The sequence below is a fragment of the Lipotes vexillifer genome, unplaced genomic scaffold (assembly GCF_000442215.2).
Source record: "Lipotes vexillifer unplaced genomic scaffold, Lipotes_vexillifer_v1.1 scaffold555, whole genome shotgun sequence".
Lineage (NCBI taxonomy): Eukaryota > Metazoa > Chordata > Mammalia > Artiodactyla > Lipotidae > Lipotes > Lipotes vexillifer.
Window position 1 is genome coordinate 588,184 of NW_006772693.1, and position 17,780 is coordinate 605,963.

The following is a 17,780-nucleotide window of genomic DNA, read 5'->3' on the forward strand; positions in this document are numbered from 1 at the left end:
TCACGGGCCCAGCCGCTCTGCGGCATGTGGGATCCTCCCGAAACGGGGCACGAACCCGTGTCCCCTGCATCGGCAGGCGGGCTCTCAACCGCCGCGCCACCAGGGAAGCCCCTATCGTGCACATTTAACACCACTTCTTTACCAAAGATTTCATGATAGAATCCCTTTAAAGAGAAAATGCATTTTGTCTATACATGTAAAGATGATAATATCAATCAATTTTGTAAAATGATGTTACATTCTAAGTCTGTTACTAAAACTCCGTATTTGAAAATGTAATCAGTATTTTGTGAAAATGAGATAATTCCCCAGTTTTTAAAATTACAGGCAGCCAGTGAAGTGGCCATGTGAACCACATAGACTAGTCCTAGGGAAATTTATTTCAAGATGTGGGGGAAGAATGAGGCTGTATGCCAAGGTCATGCTGAAGTTCAGCCATGTGGAAAGGACCCTAAAGTATGGTCAGTGAGAATCACCAGGGTTATGTTAATACTGCATACAATATTATATTAACATTGTATAATATTGTATCTTAATATTGTATTGTAATGAGAATATTTGACAGTTTACTGCTTTGGGCTATGTATGAGTCATGGAGAAAGTAGCCATTGGTTCTTTCTGTCTGGTCAGATTTCCTTTGGTAAATACACCTGACCAAGATTATATCTAATTAATTGAACTTATTCAGATCATTGAACTAGAAAACAACACCTTGAGGTTGAGGAGAAAACTGTTTTGAGGTCAAGGTTATCCAAATAATCGATTATTCTTCTCTGTGTGCTGTGAATTTGTCCATCTTGCGTGTTGTTTTATGCTGTAAAGTGTAGAGAAAATACTCTGGTATATACGAATAACACTGTTAAGGGTTATCCTTTTTAATATTTAGGTGGTGGTCGAAATCCAATAACTCCTCGATACATGCGACATTTCAATATTATAACAATCGATGAGTTTAGTGATAAATCCATGTTTACAATCTTCTCTAGAATCTTAACCTGGCATTTAAAAACCTGGTAGGTAATTGAAGGTGTGTTTGTTTTTTCATTGGGGGGCTGTAAAATCTTTGGGGAACATGTCAGTACAAGTAGTGCTTCTCAAACTTTTCCATGAAAGCACCTTTAGACACAGAAGAAGATAACAGGTAACATTGCTTCCCTCCTTTGCTCCCATCTCCAGGTATGGGAACATAACACAAAGGGACTGCAGTATCTTTCTCTTTTTCCTTTATTTTTCTGAAGTCTTGGATTTTAACCTAAAAATCCATACACATTTTGCCTCACGCTGTATATGTCCGTGTTGGAATGATCGATATTTTGAATTTTTGCCACATAGTTCAGTTAATGCTGTAAAGATTGCCAGGTTTATCCTGTGGCTTTGATACCCAGTAGTAAAACTCTTGAGTTCCCCAGGGGTGTCCATGTCCAGCTTTGAGTATAACCTTGGAGCCTGTACCCTGGAGAAATGTTACTCCCTAGCTCTGGACACTCAGCACTTCTCCACAAGATACTTGGAGGTCGGGGAGCCAAGTGGACCTGAGGAGTGCAAATCTTGGCTCCCTGATGTGGACACCATTCTCAGGAAATTGTCATTCCTTGCCCTATCCAGTGATGATGGAGGACTCCTTGTCAAGCCAGAAGCGAAACAGAGCCAATTTTTTCAAATGGATATTCTTTCCCCATGTTCTTTCTACCCTAATCATTCCTTTTGCCCTTAAAAATCCTGGCTCATTGTTCATTTTACTTTCTTTTTACTCTCCTTTTCTTGTTCCCTTTTCCTTATTTTTTTCCTCTGTTTTTATTTTCTCCCTCCCTTTCTCTGAAAATACCCATTTCACCAGTGTTCTTCAAGGATTCTATCTCTATGCAATTAAGAATGCCAGGGGGTGAAAGAGGTTAGGAAACATCGTTTAGTGGACGCTGGGTTTAAGTTACTTAATATGGGTTCCTTGGCTGGCTTTTCTGTCAGTAGTCTTAAGTTCATTAAATTCGTCCTGCTTACTCATGGAGTTCCTTTGAACATAAAATAAAATAATGAATGGAAAGTAGCTTTAAAAGAAGTAAAAATTCTATTATTAAGAAATGGTAATTTTGTAAACAAAATCAATTGATTTAATCGTAAGAAAAAATGCTAGTCATACTAAATATCATTTATGTATCATAATTCTGTATTTGCTAACATTTTTCTTTCTTTTTACTTAAAAATTTTTTTTAAGTTATAAATTTCCAGACAGTTTTCTAGATTTGACCACACAAATTGTAAATGGTACGATGACTCTGTATAAAGAAGCAATGAAGAATCTCTTGCCTACTCCAGCCAAATCTCACTACCTGTTCAACCTCCGAGATTTCTCCCGTGTCATTCAGGGTGTGTGTTTGTCAAGACCAGAAACAGCAGAAACCAAAGAAGTGATTAAGCGTCTTTGGGTTCATGAGGTAAATCTCCATGTTACTGATATATGATGATGCAGGAAACAAAGATTTTACCATGCTAACAACTGCGTAAAAAGAAGTATTCAGCAATTTAAATAAATGGATTCCACTATTTGGCATTCTGAAGGCCAATGGTCAAGATAATTTCTAAAAATACTTCACGCTAATATGTTTTATGACATTTAAGATGCCTTATCTCTCATTTTCAGGAATTTCTGTTGATTTATAGGCTATTTCAAAGTAGGTATCATTCTTGGTCTCCTTTAAGTGACTTAATCCTTGTTAGTTTGACTTCAAATAATTTTGAGATGGAACACTTGTGTTTTCATTAGAAGTGAATGTATTTATGTTCATTACTTACTTGTAGTGATATTAGATACCAAAAGAACTACAGAGTAAACTAGATTTGAGAACATAGAAACTATGTAAAAATACACTTCTCTTTGGGAAGAGACACATGGGTGAACATTTTCTTGTAAAAACTTGTAGAGGAAGGGCAGGAGAGAGAGAAAAAAGAATACAAAAAATAATGCATCAAAAATAATAGTTCAGGGACTTCCCTGGTGGCACAGTGGTTAAGAATCCACCTGCCAATTCAGGGGACATGGGTTCGAGCCCTGGTTCAGGATGATCCCACATGCCGTGGATCAACTAATCCCACGAGCCACAACTGCTGAGCCTGCGTGCTGCAGCTACTGAAGCCCGCATGCCGAGAGCCTATGCTCCGCAACAAGAGAAAACACCACAATGAGAAGACCGTGCACCGCAACCAAGAGTAGCCCCCGCTCGCCCCAGCTAGAGAAAGCCCGCGCATAGCAATGAAGACCCAATGCAGCCAAAAAAAAAGAAAGAAGTTTAATATTTTTAAAATAGGCAAAGAATATGGGAAAGTGGGAGGAAAATTTTCTCTTTTTAATATATAACTAATATGGTTATTTTAATTTTAATTAATGTAGTGAGGAAATCTAGAAAATGGAAATGTACTGCTATGTTAAGACCATGTGTTACAGAGACATAAATTTCAAAAAGGCTTTACAAAATTCAATCTTTGTAGGCTTTTTAGATCTACAGTTTGAATTTCTATGTCCTCACACATTCAAATATATGCCCAAGGGAAGGTCCATTCCACTCAGAAATTTCGGCCACAGCAAGGTCCCTAAAAGTGACTCTTTGGAAAAGTATGATCTGCAGATTCCACTGTAGGTCACTTAATTGCCTGAGTGGGGTCCATATTCTGGGACATGAACACAGGCTGTCAGCCTGGTAGGCCACGTGGGTGACAGAAATTTGCTGAAAGGTATAGAGGGAGAGTGGCGAGAGGGGAGGATGTCATTGACTTCACTGAAGGAGCACATTACCTAAGACAGCATTTGGTCACGGGCCAAATCTTCCTCTAAGGAAGCATCTCGCATCCTTCAGCTCGGGAACTTTGCCCTTGATATTCCTTCTACCTAGGACACTCCTCCCATTATCCACACGGCTTGCCCGCTTACCTCCTTAAGATCTCAGCTCAAATATAACCTTACCATAGAGGCTCGTCTTAGACCATCTCTACGCGCTATAGCTCTTTATCCCTTGTCTCGCTTTATTCTTCATAACGCTGAGTGTCACTTGACCCCATCTACATTTTTGCTTACTTACTGTCTCTACGAGAACAGAAGCTTTATGAGAGCAGCAGCTTTATTTATTCACTGCTTTCCGCAATGCCTGCTACATGACAAGCACTCAAGAAATATTGTCAAATGAGTGCATAAAGGGAAGAAAGAAGGTATCTTGCTATCCCTAACATGCTTCGTCACGTGGGATTATAATGCTTTGCTTTCTTCCAATCATGAGAGCAGTTCCTATTTGCTGCTGTATATTTGTGGTATGTAGAGTTAAACTTTTTAGCCTTTTTCACATCCTGTCCTGCCTCAGATGTCAGATTACTGAGTTTTGACAATGGCTGTTGAGCTCTTTGGGCATTTAATAGGGTTCATAATATAATAATTCTTCATTTTTAGTGACTACTTCATATTCATATAGTGTCATGAGCTTAAGTCCTTGGCTCAAAACCTTGAAATGGCACCTGACTTTGTGGGGAGGAATTTGGAATAAAAGTCCAGCAGTCCATAAGACCTTGTATGTGTACCTTTCCCCAGTTTTTTCAGGTTACCTCCTGCTCTCACCTTCGTTCACCCACAACACAGGCCTCCTGGCTTTTTTCTGCCTGGAATGCTCTCCCCCCAGGTGTTGACCCTCTGGGCTGGCTCCCTACTGCCTTTGATCAAATCTCTCCTTCTCTGTGAGGCACAACGACCACCTAATTAGTGCTGCAGCCTCACATCCCACTAGCAGTTCCATTCTTGTTTGACTTGCTCTATTCTTCTTTCCGTAGCAGTTCCATAGCATGTATCACCTTCTAACATGCTGTACAGTTCATGTGTTATGTTTGTTGTCCGTCTCCCGCAGGTGGCATGCCAGCTCCTGGGGGCAGAGGATTTTTTTCCCCTCACTGATTTGTCCACAGTGCTGAGCACAGTGCTAGGCACATTGTTCTCACCATCTCAAACAATAGAAAGTGATTGAGCTTAACACTCTTAACTTACGCTTTATTTCTGTTTACTCAAAAAGATTTCACTACTTTAGGTGACTGTTTCCTCTCCACACACTTTTACCAAACTAGACAACCCAATATAATTTCACTAAATGATTTTTGAGATATAAAGCTGGCTTACTATTTTGCATTCCCTTTGGTTTCTGCATTGCTCTCAATCGTTAATGTGCCTAACATCTGGTTTGCTTGTTAAATATAGATACTCAGCACAAGCAACCCAAGAAAAAATAGATAAATTGGGTTTCATCAAAGTTAAAAATATTCATGTTTCAAAAGACACTATCTAGAAAGTGAAAAGACAACCCATAGAATGGAAGAAAATATTTGCAAATCATGTATCCGATGAGCGTCTAATATCCAGAATACATAAAGAACTATTACAAAGCAATAGTGAAAGATGAATAACCTAATTTAGAAGTGGAGAGAGAATTTGAATAGACATTGCTCCAAAGACGATATGCAAATGGCCAATAGGTACATGAAACAATGTTTAACATCACTAGTAATTAGGGAAATACAAATCAAGGTCACAGTAAAGTACCCCCTAACACCCAATAGGATGGCTGTAATTAAAAAAAACACAACTGGATAATAACATCGCTTGTTGGAATGTTATATGGTGCAGCTGCTTTGGAAAACAGTTTGGTCCTTCCTCGAAATGTTAAACATAGAGTTACCATATGACCCAGAAATTCCACTCCTAGCTATATACCCAAGAGAAGTGAAAACATAGGTATACAAAAAAACTTGTACATGAGTGTTAGCAGAAGTATTCATAATAGCCAAAAGTGGAAACAACTCATATACATTAGTTGATGAATAGACAAACAAAATGTGGGGTGTGTGTGTGTGTGTGTGTGTGTGTGTGTGTTTTTATACACACAGTGGAACTCTATTCAGCCGTAAAAAGAAATACCGATACACGCTACAACATGGATAAATCTAGAAAACATTACACTAAGTGAAAGAAGCTAGACACAAAAGGCCACATATAATATTTTCCCATTTATATGAAATGTCCAGAATAAGCAAATCCATAGTGACAGAAAGGAGATTACTGGTTGCCAGGGGCTGTGGCGGCATATGGGGTGGGGATAATAATAAGTGACTGCTAATGGGTACAGGGTTTCTTTTTGGGGTGATGAGAAAGATCTAGAATTAGATGGTGGTGATGACTGCACAGCTATGTGACTGTTCTACAAAAACCATTGAATCGTATGCTTTAAAAGAGTAAAATTTATGATGTGTAAATTATGGACCAGGGCTTCCCTGGTGGCGCAGTGCTTGAGAGTCCGCCTGCCGATGCAGGAGACGCGGGTTCGTGCCCCGTTTCGGGAGGATCCCACATGCCGCGGAGCGGCTGGGCCCGTGAGCCATGGCCGCTGAGCCTGAGCGTCCGGAGCCTGTGCTCCGCAAATGGGAGAGGCCACAACAGTGAGAGGCCCGCATAACGCAAGGAAAAAAAAAAAAAAAAAAAAAAAAATTATGGACCAATTAAAGCAATTTGTAATCAAGACTTTGAGGCAAATGAATTCAAAGCACAAATACAATATAACTATGCCAGAAATTACTTCCCCTGCAAAGATTTAGATTTATAATGGAAAATTTTATGTGTCAACTTTTAAAAATATAAGGGGTGGCAATGGAATAATAGTCCCCTGTACGGAAGAGAGGAGGGCAGGTATCAGCAGAAGTGAGAGTGAGGGAGCTTGCTAAGGTATTGAGAATGTTCTATATCTTGATCTTGGTGGTGGTCACCTGGGTGTAAATATGTGTAAAAGTTCCTGGAGGTGTACACTTAAGATTTTTGTACCTCGTGTAAGGAAATTTTTTAAAAGAAAAGCAAAAAGATCTTCCCAGTTGCCATCCTCAAAACTTTTAAGTCAGCAGGTCCAGAGTGGGGCCCTAGATTCATGTGTGTTGACAGTCTCTGAGAAACACTGCCTTAGGTTCTTGCTAAATTGCAGCTAGATAATAATATACTTGATTCATGCTTAGACACTGATGCCCAATATGTGAGGTTGTCTTAGTTTCCTTTTTCTCATAAGAAGGAGGAGGTCTTCAGTATCTCAATCCGAGCAAGTGACTATTGTCATATGTTGGGAAACTCAATTGTCCCATAGAGGAATACCTTTTGAACTGGGGTGGGGGGAGTATGTGGGAGGCTTCAGTCATACCATTTGTGTAGCTACTGCTGTTAGAGAAAAGGATGACACTATTATGTCAACCAGACAGCAGTGAAAACATTAAAATCATTACTCTTTTTTTTTTTTACATCTTTATTGGAGTATAATTGCTTTACAATGGTGTGTTAGTTTCTGCTTTATAACAAAGTGAATCAGTTATACATACACATATGTTCCCATATCTCTTCCCTCTTGCGTCTCCCTCCCTCCCACCTTCCCTATCCCACCCCTCTAGGTGGTCACAAAGCACCGACCTGATCTCCCTGTGCTATGCGGCTGCTTCCCACTAGCTATCTATTTTACGTTTAGTAGTGTATATATGTCCATGCCACTCTCTCACTTTGTCCCAGCTTACCCTTCTCCCTCCCCATATCCTCAAGTCCATGCTCTAGTAGGTCTGTGTCTTTATTCCTCTCTTACCCCTAGGTTCTTCATGACCTTTTTTTTTCTTAGATTCCATATATATGTGTTAGCATACGATATTTGTCTTTCTCTTTCTGACTTACTTCACTCTGTATGACAGACTCTAGGTCCCTCCACCTCACTACAGATAACTCAATTTCATTTCTTTTTATGGCTGAGTAATATTCCATTGTATATATGTGCCACAGCTTCTTTATCCATTCATCCGATGATGGACACTTAGGTTGCTTCCATCTCCTGGCTATTGTAAATAGAGCTGCAATGAACATTTTAGTACGTGACTCTATTTGAATTATGGTTTTCTCAGGGTATATGCCCAGTAGTGGGATTGCTGGGTCATATGGTAGTTCTATTTGTAGTCTTTTAAGGAACCTCCATACTGTTCTCCATAGTGGCTGTACCAATTCACATTCCCACCAGCAGTGCAAGAGGGTTCCCTTTTCTCCACACCCTCTCCAGCATTTATTGTTTCTAGATTTTTGATGATGGCCATTCTGACCAGTGTGAGATGATATCTCATTGTAGTTTTTTTTTTTTTACGTCTTTATTGGAGTATTATTGCTTTCTCATTGTAGTTTTGATTTGCATTTCTCTAATGATTAATGATGTTGAGCATTCTTTCATGTGTTTGTTGGCAATCTGTATATCTTCTTTGGAGAAATGTCTATTTAGGTCATCTGCCCATTTTTGGATTGGGTTGTTTGTTTTTTTGTTATTGAGCTGCATGAGCTGCTTGTAAATTTTGGAGATTAATCCTTTGTCAGTTGCTTCATTTGCAAATATTTTCTCCCATTCTGAGGGTTGTCTTTTGGTCTTGTTTATGGTTTCCTTTGCTGTGCAAAAGCTTTGAAGTTTCATTAGGTCCCATTTGTTTATTTTTGTTTTTATTTCCATTTCTCTAGGAGGTGGGTCAAAAAGGATCTTGCTGTGATTTATGTCATAGAGTGTTCTGCCTATGTTTTCCTCTAAGAGTTTGATAGTTTCTGGCCTTACATTTAGGTCTTTAATCCATTTTGAGCTTAAAAAAACCCCAAAGTTAGCAGAACGAAAGAAATCATAAAATCATTACTCTTGAACGCAATTAGGCTGATTCCAAGGCAGTTTGTAATAATTACATTTCTCAGTTCTGTAGTGTTTTCACATTTGTTGTCATTTCATTTTTGCCATATGCATCTGTGAGATTTGTAAGGCAGGTGTTACTACTTCCATTTTATAAGGTGAAGAAGCTGATGCAGACAGGTTTAATGTTAGAAAGTTTGCTGACAGAAATATGCATTACTTGTTTTCGTGTGTATTAGTCTACTAGTGCTGCCATAACAAAAATACCACAGACTGTGTGGCTTAAACAACAGAAATTTATTTTCTCACACCTCTGGAGGCCAAAAATAAAAAATCAAGTTGCCGTCAGTGTGGGTTTCTGGTGAAGGCTCTCTTCCTGGCTCACAGAGGGCCTCCCTATGTCCTCACACGGCCTTTCTTCTGTGTGTCTGCAGGGAGAGTGAGAGCTCTGGTGTTGCTTCCTTTCCTTGTAAGGACAGCAGTGGATAGGATTAGGACCCCACCCATATGAGCTCATTTAACCTTAATTACCTTCTTAATGGACCTCTCTCCAAATACAGTCACATTAAGAGGGTGAGGACTTCAACATATAGAATATGTGGGGGAACATAGTTCAGTCCCAAACAGACTGCAACCAAGGGACATTCATACCACTCTGAGGAAATAGTTATTTTATGTAGTAAGCCTGATTAACTACTTTTTGCAGTCCCACAACATGTGCAGATAAGCAGACATTTATTTTAGTAGATTGCCCTCTGCAATTACTTACAACAAAAATAAGACAAATTTGCCCTCCACCTAAGACATTCCCTCTTTATCTAGAAAATGTACTTTTATTAAAAAAAAAAATATATATATATATATATTGATTTGGCAACAATTTTCAAGATGTTATCTGGCTGAGAAGAGGAAAAGATAACTTCAAGGGAGTTGCAAAACCCTAGATACCAGTGCCCAGCTCTGTTATCTATATCTGAGTGAGCAGCAAATGCAGTCACTTACCTTCTCTAGTCTTTTTTCCCCTTCTCTAGTCTTTAATGCTCTTTGCATATCTATAATCTACTTCAGTTCCCCCAATTTACCTTTATTTATTGATAACAGTGTAACTATGTATTATTCCAAATATATATGGTTAAAATTAATATTTAAAGTGAATATTATTATGAGCCAGTCCTCGTTTGGATATGCTTTTAATAAAACCCATAGAAATTTCTTGAGAGCACTTTTTATATTACTTGAGATGAGCACAGAAATGAAACTAACAAAATAGAAGAGCCAGTTCTTAAAGCTGCTTTTTAATTATTATACAGGTGCTTAGAGTGTATTACGATCGCCTTCTGGATAATGCAGACAGAAGTTGGCTGATCAACTACATTCAAGAAATCTTGAAAAAATATATGCATGAAAATTTTCATGAGCTTTTTCAAAGTTTGGATTTTGATAATGATGGAGTGGTGGAAGAAGATGACTTACACAGCTTAATGTTTTGTGATTTCCATGATCCCAAGAGAGAGGATAACAACTACAGAGAAGTTGCAGATGTAGATGCTCTCCGGGTAGTAGTAGAAGCTCACCTAGAAGAATACAACAATATGAGCAAAAAAACCCTGCACCTTGTCTTATTCCGATTTGCCATAGAGCACATCAGCCGAATCTCCAGGATCCTGAAGCAGCCTCGCAGCCATGCTCTTCTTGTTGGTGTTGGAGGGAGTGGAAGGCAGTCTGTCACCAGATTAGCTGCCCACATGGCTGATTCTTCAGTTTTCCAGGTTGAAATCTCCAAGGGCTATGGTAATTCTGAGTGGCATGAAGACTTAAAAGTGATCTTAAGGAAATGTGCAGAAGGGGAGATGCAGGGTGTCTTCCTGTTTACAGATACTCAGATTAAAATGGAGTCATTTCTAGAAGATGTCAACAATCTACTAAATGCTGGGGAGGTTCCGAATCTCTTTGCATTGGATGAGAAGCAGGAGATATGTGATAAGATGCGTCATTTAGATCGCCAACGGGATAAAACCAAACAAACTGACGGAAGCCCCATAGCTCTTTTCAACATGTTTATTGATCGCTGCCGCAACCAACTGCATGTTGTCCTTGCCATGAGTCCCATTGGAGATGCATTTCGGATTCGTCTTAGAAAGTTCCCTGCTCTTGTTAACTGCTGTACCATTGACTGGTTTCAGGTATTGTCATGTAAATTTAGATAGACTTCTAGAAATATTGAATCTCCATCATGATCATGACTTATTTTAGAGCCCCCCCACCAAGTTGTAGCTTAGCAGAATTTTCTGATCAATAATAATGTATTTTATGAAATTATAATTCAAAAATCATTATAATAGATAAACTTCTTATTGCTAGTGTATACAGTCATTGACATCAATTTATTGTAGAAAGTTTTAGGATAAAGTTGTGTATCAGTCAGGTTCCTGACAGGGAACAGAGAGCACCCTGGAAGGCCTCACTGAGGAAAGTTGAATGAGGGGACTGTTCATAGAGGTGTAGGCAGGATTAAAGGAACTTGAGAGAGATGGTCAGGCAGGAACTGGTGGAGTGTAGCAAGAAGATGTTACTAAAGCTGGGTAAAAAAGGGAATAGGGAGGAAGTGTTACTGGAACTTGGAGCTGTGGAAATAGGAATGTCTGATAGGAACAGGAACCCAAAACCTAGAGCTCAGATTCTGCTAGAAAGGAAGAGGGGTAGAAATGCCTCTACCTCTTTTTTTCTTTTCCAGTCTCTTTCCATTAGCAAACACAACAGGACGTCAAAAGGAAGAAAGCCCCAGAGACCACTTTTTCTAATAAATTTCAGTATCAGGAAGTGCAGAGCAGACAAGGGGGTGGGGTAGGAAGTTTGCAAGCTGTGGCAGAGATCCTGTAAGTAAGATCTAACACATAAGAATTTTTGACCTTGGGGAACGTACATAGCCCCTTTGTTCCTCCATTTCCTGCTAAGATTAATTATTTCACGAAAAACATATTTATTGAACTCTTGCTTTGTAGCAGGTCTTATCCTAAAGCTGGAGGTGAATAGGAAAATGAAATAGACTAGGCTTCTGCTTTCCTTGAGTTTGCTTACTTACTTGCAAATTAGTGAAAAATAATTCATCATACAGGGTAGCATGTAGGTTTTCTGAATCAGTGACCTTTACGAGGAAAGATGAGGGACAAAAAGTGCCAGTTCTGAGAGGATCTGGTAAGAGAATAAAATAGCGAAGACAAGGAGCTACATAGAAGGAATGAACGGCGTGAGAGAAAATCAGGGTGACAGGGGCACAGTAACTGAGGGGGAAGTCGTAGAGCTGAGGTCAGAAAGGTGGGAAGCGCCAGATCAGGTAGAGATTTACAAGTTGGGCTTCGGATTTTATTTTATTTATTTATTTATTTACTTACTTACTTACTTACTTACTTACTTACTTTACTTACTTACTTACTTACTTACTTTACTTACTTACTTACTTACGGTACGCGGGCCTCTCACTGTTAATGGCCTCTCCCGTTGTGGAGCACAGGCTCCGGACGGGCAGGCTCAGTGGCCATGGCTCACGGGCCCAGCTGCTCCGCGGCATGTGGGATCCTCCCGGACCAGGGCACGAACCTGTGTCCCCTGCATCAGCAGGCGGACTCTCAACCACTGTGCCACCAGGGAAGCCCCGGATTTTATTTTGAATGTGCTGGGAAGTCTTTGAAGGATTGTAAATTGAGAGTGTGAAAAGAGCTAATTTGCCTTTGATAAGATCACTCTGGCAGCTGCATAGAACACAGAAGCAGGGAGACCAGTTGGAAAATTCCAGGAAGATGGTAACAGAGAGTTGAACTGCAATGGTGGTTGTGGGTATAGAAAGAATGGAAAAGATTTGGAAGCTATTTTAGGGATGGTGCCCATAGGACTTGCTTTTGGGATAGATGTAGGATTGCAGAAGCGGCGAGGGATCAAGGATGACTAGCTTGAGCAACTGGGTGTATGGTGGAGATGTTGACTAAGTTGGGGAGGACTGCCACTATTTGCAGGGAGATAAGAACTGTGTTTTAGACTTGTTGAGTTTGAGGTGGTTATAAGAGAAATCAAAGAGGTAGTTGTCGATCTAATTCTGGAGTTTAGGGGAAAGGATAGTAACATTTACCTCAGAGAATTGTTAGGAGAATTAAATGAGATAATAATAGTAGAATGCGCACAAAGATAGACATTCTATAAATTTAGTTCCTTTTCTCTTCCTTGCTCCTGCAATACTCATGCCCAATTTCTCTAACCCCTGAACAAACCATGAAGGGTTAATATTGCACACATTAGTTACTGGCTCCCTGTCCTAAGGGGTCAAATACTTGGGGGAAGTTCCTCATGAGTGTCTGTCCCACCCCATCCCTCATGTTTTCCCCTGCATTTCCACCATCCGTGAAGGACCGCAGTAATAACAAACTCCTGTCAGTAAATTGGATCATGTGCTAAAGCATTTATCTTAAATTCAGTCCTGGCCTGAAGATGCACTACAGGCAGTTGCCTCCCGCTTCTTGGAAGACATTGAAGTGTCAGAGGAAATACGAGATGGCTGTATTGAGTTGTGTAAAAGATTTCACACTTCTGCTGTAGATTTATCGACATCCTTCTATGTTGAACTTCAAAGATACAATTATGTGACTCCTACCTCTTATCTTGAATTAATTTCTACCTTCAAGCTGTTGTTGGAAAAGAAAAGGAGGTAAAAACGAAATTTCTTATTTCAGTGTAAGCTGTGGTGGTTTTTAAAACATTTGTGTGGACAAAAATGACATAGCAATGATGTGGTAGAGATTTATTTCATATATGTATATACTGTGAGTTTTGTTACATCATTAAATGATTTACTCCACAGACACTTTTAGGGTAGGGAACAGGGCTTATTCTTTTGTGCAGATGCATTGCCCAGCACATGATAAATGCATAATCATATTTGTTTAAGGAATGAAGGTGTGCCACTCAGAGATGTGGTAAGGCTCCAGGATAATTTGACAGTGCTATTGGGTAAACAACACTAGTGAGTAATTTTTCTTTAATAAGTAATTAGATAATAAATAAACCTTCTCTTTAGGTATTGAACAGCTGAAACCCAGAGACAGCCACTCAATGTACATAACCAGCTTTCCTTCTTTAAGTAAACTCTTATTTGAAAACATCAATACAAACATCAATAAGCTTATATGAATTTAAGCAATTTTTTATATTGCGTTTGTAATTTTAAATATTTTTATTTCCCTCTTGAAGTCTGATTTATCAAACTGAACTTTCCCAGGTACTTAAATAATTTCTAAAATCTAGTAAGTTAAACTTATACATATGGTAAGCCTTAAGTTCTTTTCAGTGTTTGACTGTTTTCTAAAAACTTAATGAGATTTTTTTACTTCAAAGCACAAATTAGCTCTGTTGATCAATTACATAACTTATATTGGAGTACAAGGCTGATCTGTTCCTCTAATAGACCAAATTCTTTTAAATATTAAAAAAATACTTAAAGCACCAAATGTGCACAGATTCCTTGACAAAAAACTAATAAGTTTAGTTTTTGCATATTAACTCTAGTTCATTCTAAATCTTCCTATGGCTAACTCACTATCTCAGGCATTTTGAAGTACCTTTTCTCGTATTGTCCAAGATGCTACCTAGATACTGCTGGGAAACTCTTTAGCCGTATTTATAGTGACTTTTGTAATGCCTCCACAGCAGGAGTGTCATAGCTTTCCCATTCATCATGGCACACACCCCGTGTTGAATCATACCAGTGGTATTTTTCTCATCTACCTAGTGAAATCTTCAAGTCCCACCCAAGGCTGCTACACGACTTAGCTGAATTTTACTATTTCTTTGGCTGTCATTTTATTATTTCTTTCCATGCAGATCTTAGGATCTTTAACCTAATGGAATCTTGCTTTTCTCCCTCCATATTTTCCCATCCAGGGAGATCAAAACCACTTGGGGAGTCTGATTAATTTGGGGGTATCACTCATCTTTCTGTTTGATTATATACTCACAGTATTTGAGGGCATCCTAACTGGAAGAAAGATTATAAAAATGAGATACAAACTTAGAGAAAGGTTGAAAGTAATAGTTTTCTAGGCATTTTTAGATATTCTTGTTGGCCTTTCAACTTTCCTCTCTTTAAAAATGTTCTCCTTTACCTCAACTAGAATTCCCACCCTGTAGTTAGTCTTCCTTTAATAGCTAAAGTCTTTAGATCTCCTTATAGCCAGGTAATACTGTAACCTCGAAGCAAGTTATCAGGTTCCCTGCCAAGAAACCAGTGTTTTAGCCAGCAAAGCATCATGTGGGATGAACCACCACACTGAAACTGCTTCGTGTTGGCAGGAGTCAGACCTTTCCAGTGCTTGCTCCACAAGGGTTCCACTGAAACCAAACTCACAGATAATATGGTATCCTCTATCCAGTCTCCTCAGTTCCCATTTTTGTAACACGTTTTGCTCGGAGAGAATCACAAATGCCAAAAAGTGTAGCATGTCCTGACTTGTAATGTTTTTGTTTTTTTTTTCCCTATGACATCCTTTTCAGTTTTCCAGCTCGAGCCAGTTAAGCACTCAGTTGAAGAGTGCGCTTCCACCTTTAGACAATTATCAGGTTGGTTTGTTACCTACTCCAACCAACTTTTTGAAGAGAATTTCTAAAATGTGTCACCTTTTACTTTGAGACATTATGACATCTCAAATATTTAAAATGAAACAAATTATAAAGGAGAGTTTTCTCTACTCATAATGTATAATTATCTCTAGAACACATATGAATGCAGATAAAAATTTAAAGTATGTTAAAATATTGCATTATTTTGGGCTTCCCTGGTGGCGCAGTGGTTGAGCGTCCACCTGCCGATGCAGGGGACACGGGTTCGTGCCCCGGTCCGGGAAGATCCCACATGCCGCGGAGTGGCTGCGCCCGTGAGCCATGGCCGCGGAGCCTGTGCTCCGCAACGGGAGAGGCCACAACAGTGAGAGGCCCGCGTACCACCAAAAAAAAAAAATATATATATATATATTACATTATTTTGAATCAATTATTATTACCTTATAATAATTTTGCACCAAAAAAGTGTTGAGCTTTATTCTCTATTGGCCACTTTTATCTTAAATTAAAAACTTCCTATTTCAAGATACTTAACACATCTTAAAATTATATGCCACATTTGGCAGCATTCAAAATAATATATTTTGGGCACTGAAGTCTATTTAAAAGAACTGATTATAAAAAGATTTTAAGGAACAATAATGTTGGAATAAACTTCCCAAGGTGACTAATTGTAGAGGCACATCATTCATCTTGGTATAGGAGGTTCCTTGCCTTATACTTAGTGTATTTATCTTTTGAATTTGTTATATGCCTAGATATTGTGTCAGGTACTGGAAATACAAAAAATCCCTAGACATACTATCTACTTTTAATTGCACACAATCTAAAGTTCTAGAGTTTATATTTTTCACAAAATTGTTAATATATGTGAAAATCTTTCAAACCACTTTTTAAAAATTGAAGTATACCTGATTTACAATGTTGTGTCAGTTTCAGGTATTAAGCAAAGCAATTCAGTTATATATATTTATAACTTTTCAGATTCTCTTCCATTATAGGTTATTTACAAGATACTGAGTATAGTTCCCCGTGCTATACAGTAGGTCCATTTCTTTAGTCATGCCTTGAAAAAGCCTGAAAAGCTCAAGAACACTTAATTTTTTTCCTTGAAGGGGGAGCTAGAGCCTGACAGCTAACCTTGTTTTATCTTTGCTTTCAGTGAAGTAATGAAAATGAAAAAGAGGTACGAAGTGGGTTTGGATAAACTGGATTCTGCTGCATCTCAAGTAGCCACAATGCAATTCGAGTTAGAGGCTCTACATCCTCAATTAAAAGTTGCTAGCAAAGAGGTTGATGAAATGATGATGATCATTGAGAGGGAGTCTGTAGAAGTTGCCAAAACTGAAAAAATAGTGAAAGCTGATGAAACAATAGCAAATGAACAAGCTGTGGCTGCCAGAGCCATCAAAGATGAATGTGATGCTGACCTGGCAGGGGCCTTGCCCATATTAGAGTCAGCTCTAGCTGCCCTTGACACTCTCACTGCACAGGTAAGAGCACAGCCACAGGCTTGCTGGGAGACGCATCATCATAGCTTAAGAAAGTACTTAATATTGTGTGCTACAGTCTTGTCTGTTTTTCCAAATTAGTCTCCACATTTAATGCGATTGAATTCATTTTCAAATTGGGAAAAAGATTCCCTCATTCACCTGGAAAAAAAAGAAATGTACATGCATGACTAAGACAATTTTGAAAAAGAAGCAAGCTTCCAAATGTTCTAAACAACCATACAACAACTGTTATTTCAGGAACTTTGCAGAGCAACTTTAATCAACAGGGGTATAAGACCCAAGTACATATTTTGATGCTATGTGCACCTATTTCATATTTAGACACTTGTAATTGGAATATACCTTACAGTATATATGATAGAGTGTCATGTCAATGTTAGTTGTTTTTTGTGATACATAATATGGCTTATAATGTTATATTTTATGATAGCATGTCTAAGCTTTGAAATTCATTAAAAATTAAGGTGTGAAAGTGAACATTTCAATTAAGAAAGATAAAGATGAATTTTAAAAAATAAATAGTGTTGGGAATCTTGGCTAAACTTTTGGGTGAGGTAAGGGAGAAAGTGTTAGATCCTTTCGTCACACCTTACTCCAAAATAGATTTCAGATTGAAATTTAAATATAAATAGTTATATTACTATAAAAATGGTTGAAAATGTAGGTCAGATGTTAATAATCTTGGAATGTAAACCAGAACCTAGGATTTCTTTGGTATAAGAAATCAGGAACAAAAAAACACTAAGCAATATTGTTCGTAATGTATATGCTCTCTTTTGTATTTTTCATAAATAATAAAACTTTTTTAAAGTACTGAATTTTAGTACCTAAAAACCAACACATTTTGTTTGATATAAACACCATAGACAGAACTTTAGAAACGCTGAGGAAGAACTTTTCAACTATATGGTAAACAAGATATTAATATGCTTCTATGTGAAAAGCTCTTACAAATCAATAACAAGCTCTA

At 38.5% G+C, this 17,780-nt stretch overlaps 1 protein-coding gene across 1 annotated transcript in view; it reads left to right on the forward strand.

The window, feature by feature from the left end:
- DNAH7 (dynein axonemal heavy chain 7) overlaps positions 1-17,780 on the forward strand; it is a 253,806-nt gene that overhangs the window by 140,874 nt on the left and 95,152 nt on the right. The window contains exons 39-43 of the mRNA XM_007447818.1: positions 887-1,013; positions 2,213-2,432; positions 10,004-10,876; positions 13,160-13,389; positions 16,459-16,789. Of these exons, the coding sequence (XP_007447880.1) occupies positions 887-1,013; positions 2,213-2,432; positions 10,004-10,876; positions 13,160-13,389; positions 16,459-16,789 (1,781 nt within the window). The remainder of the gene's footprint in view (positions 1-886; positions 1,014-2,212; positions 2,433-10,003; positions 10,877-13,159; positions 13,390-16,458; positions 16,790-17,780) is intronic.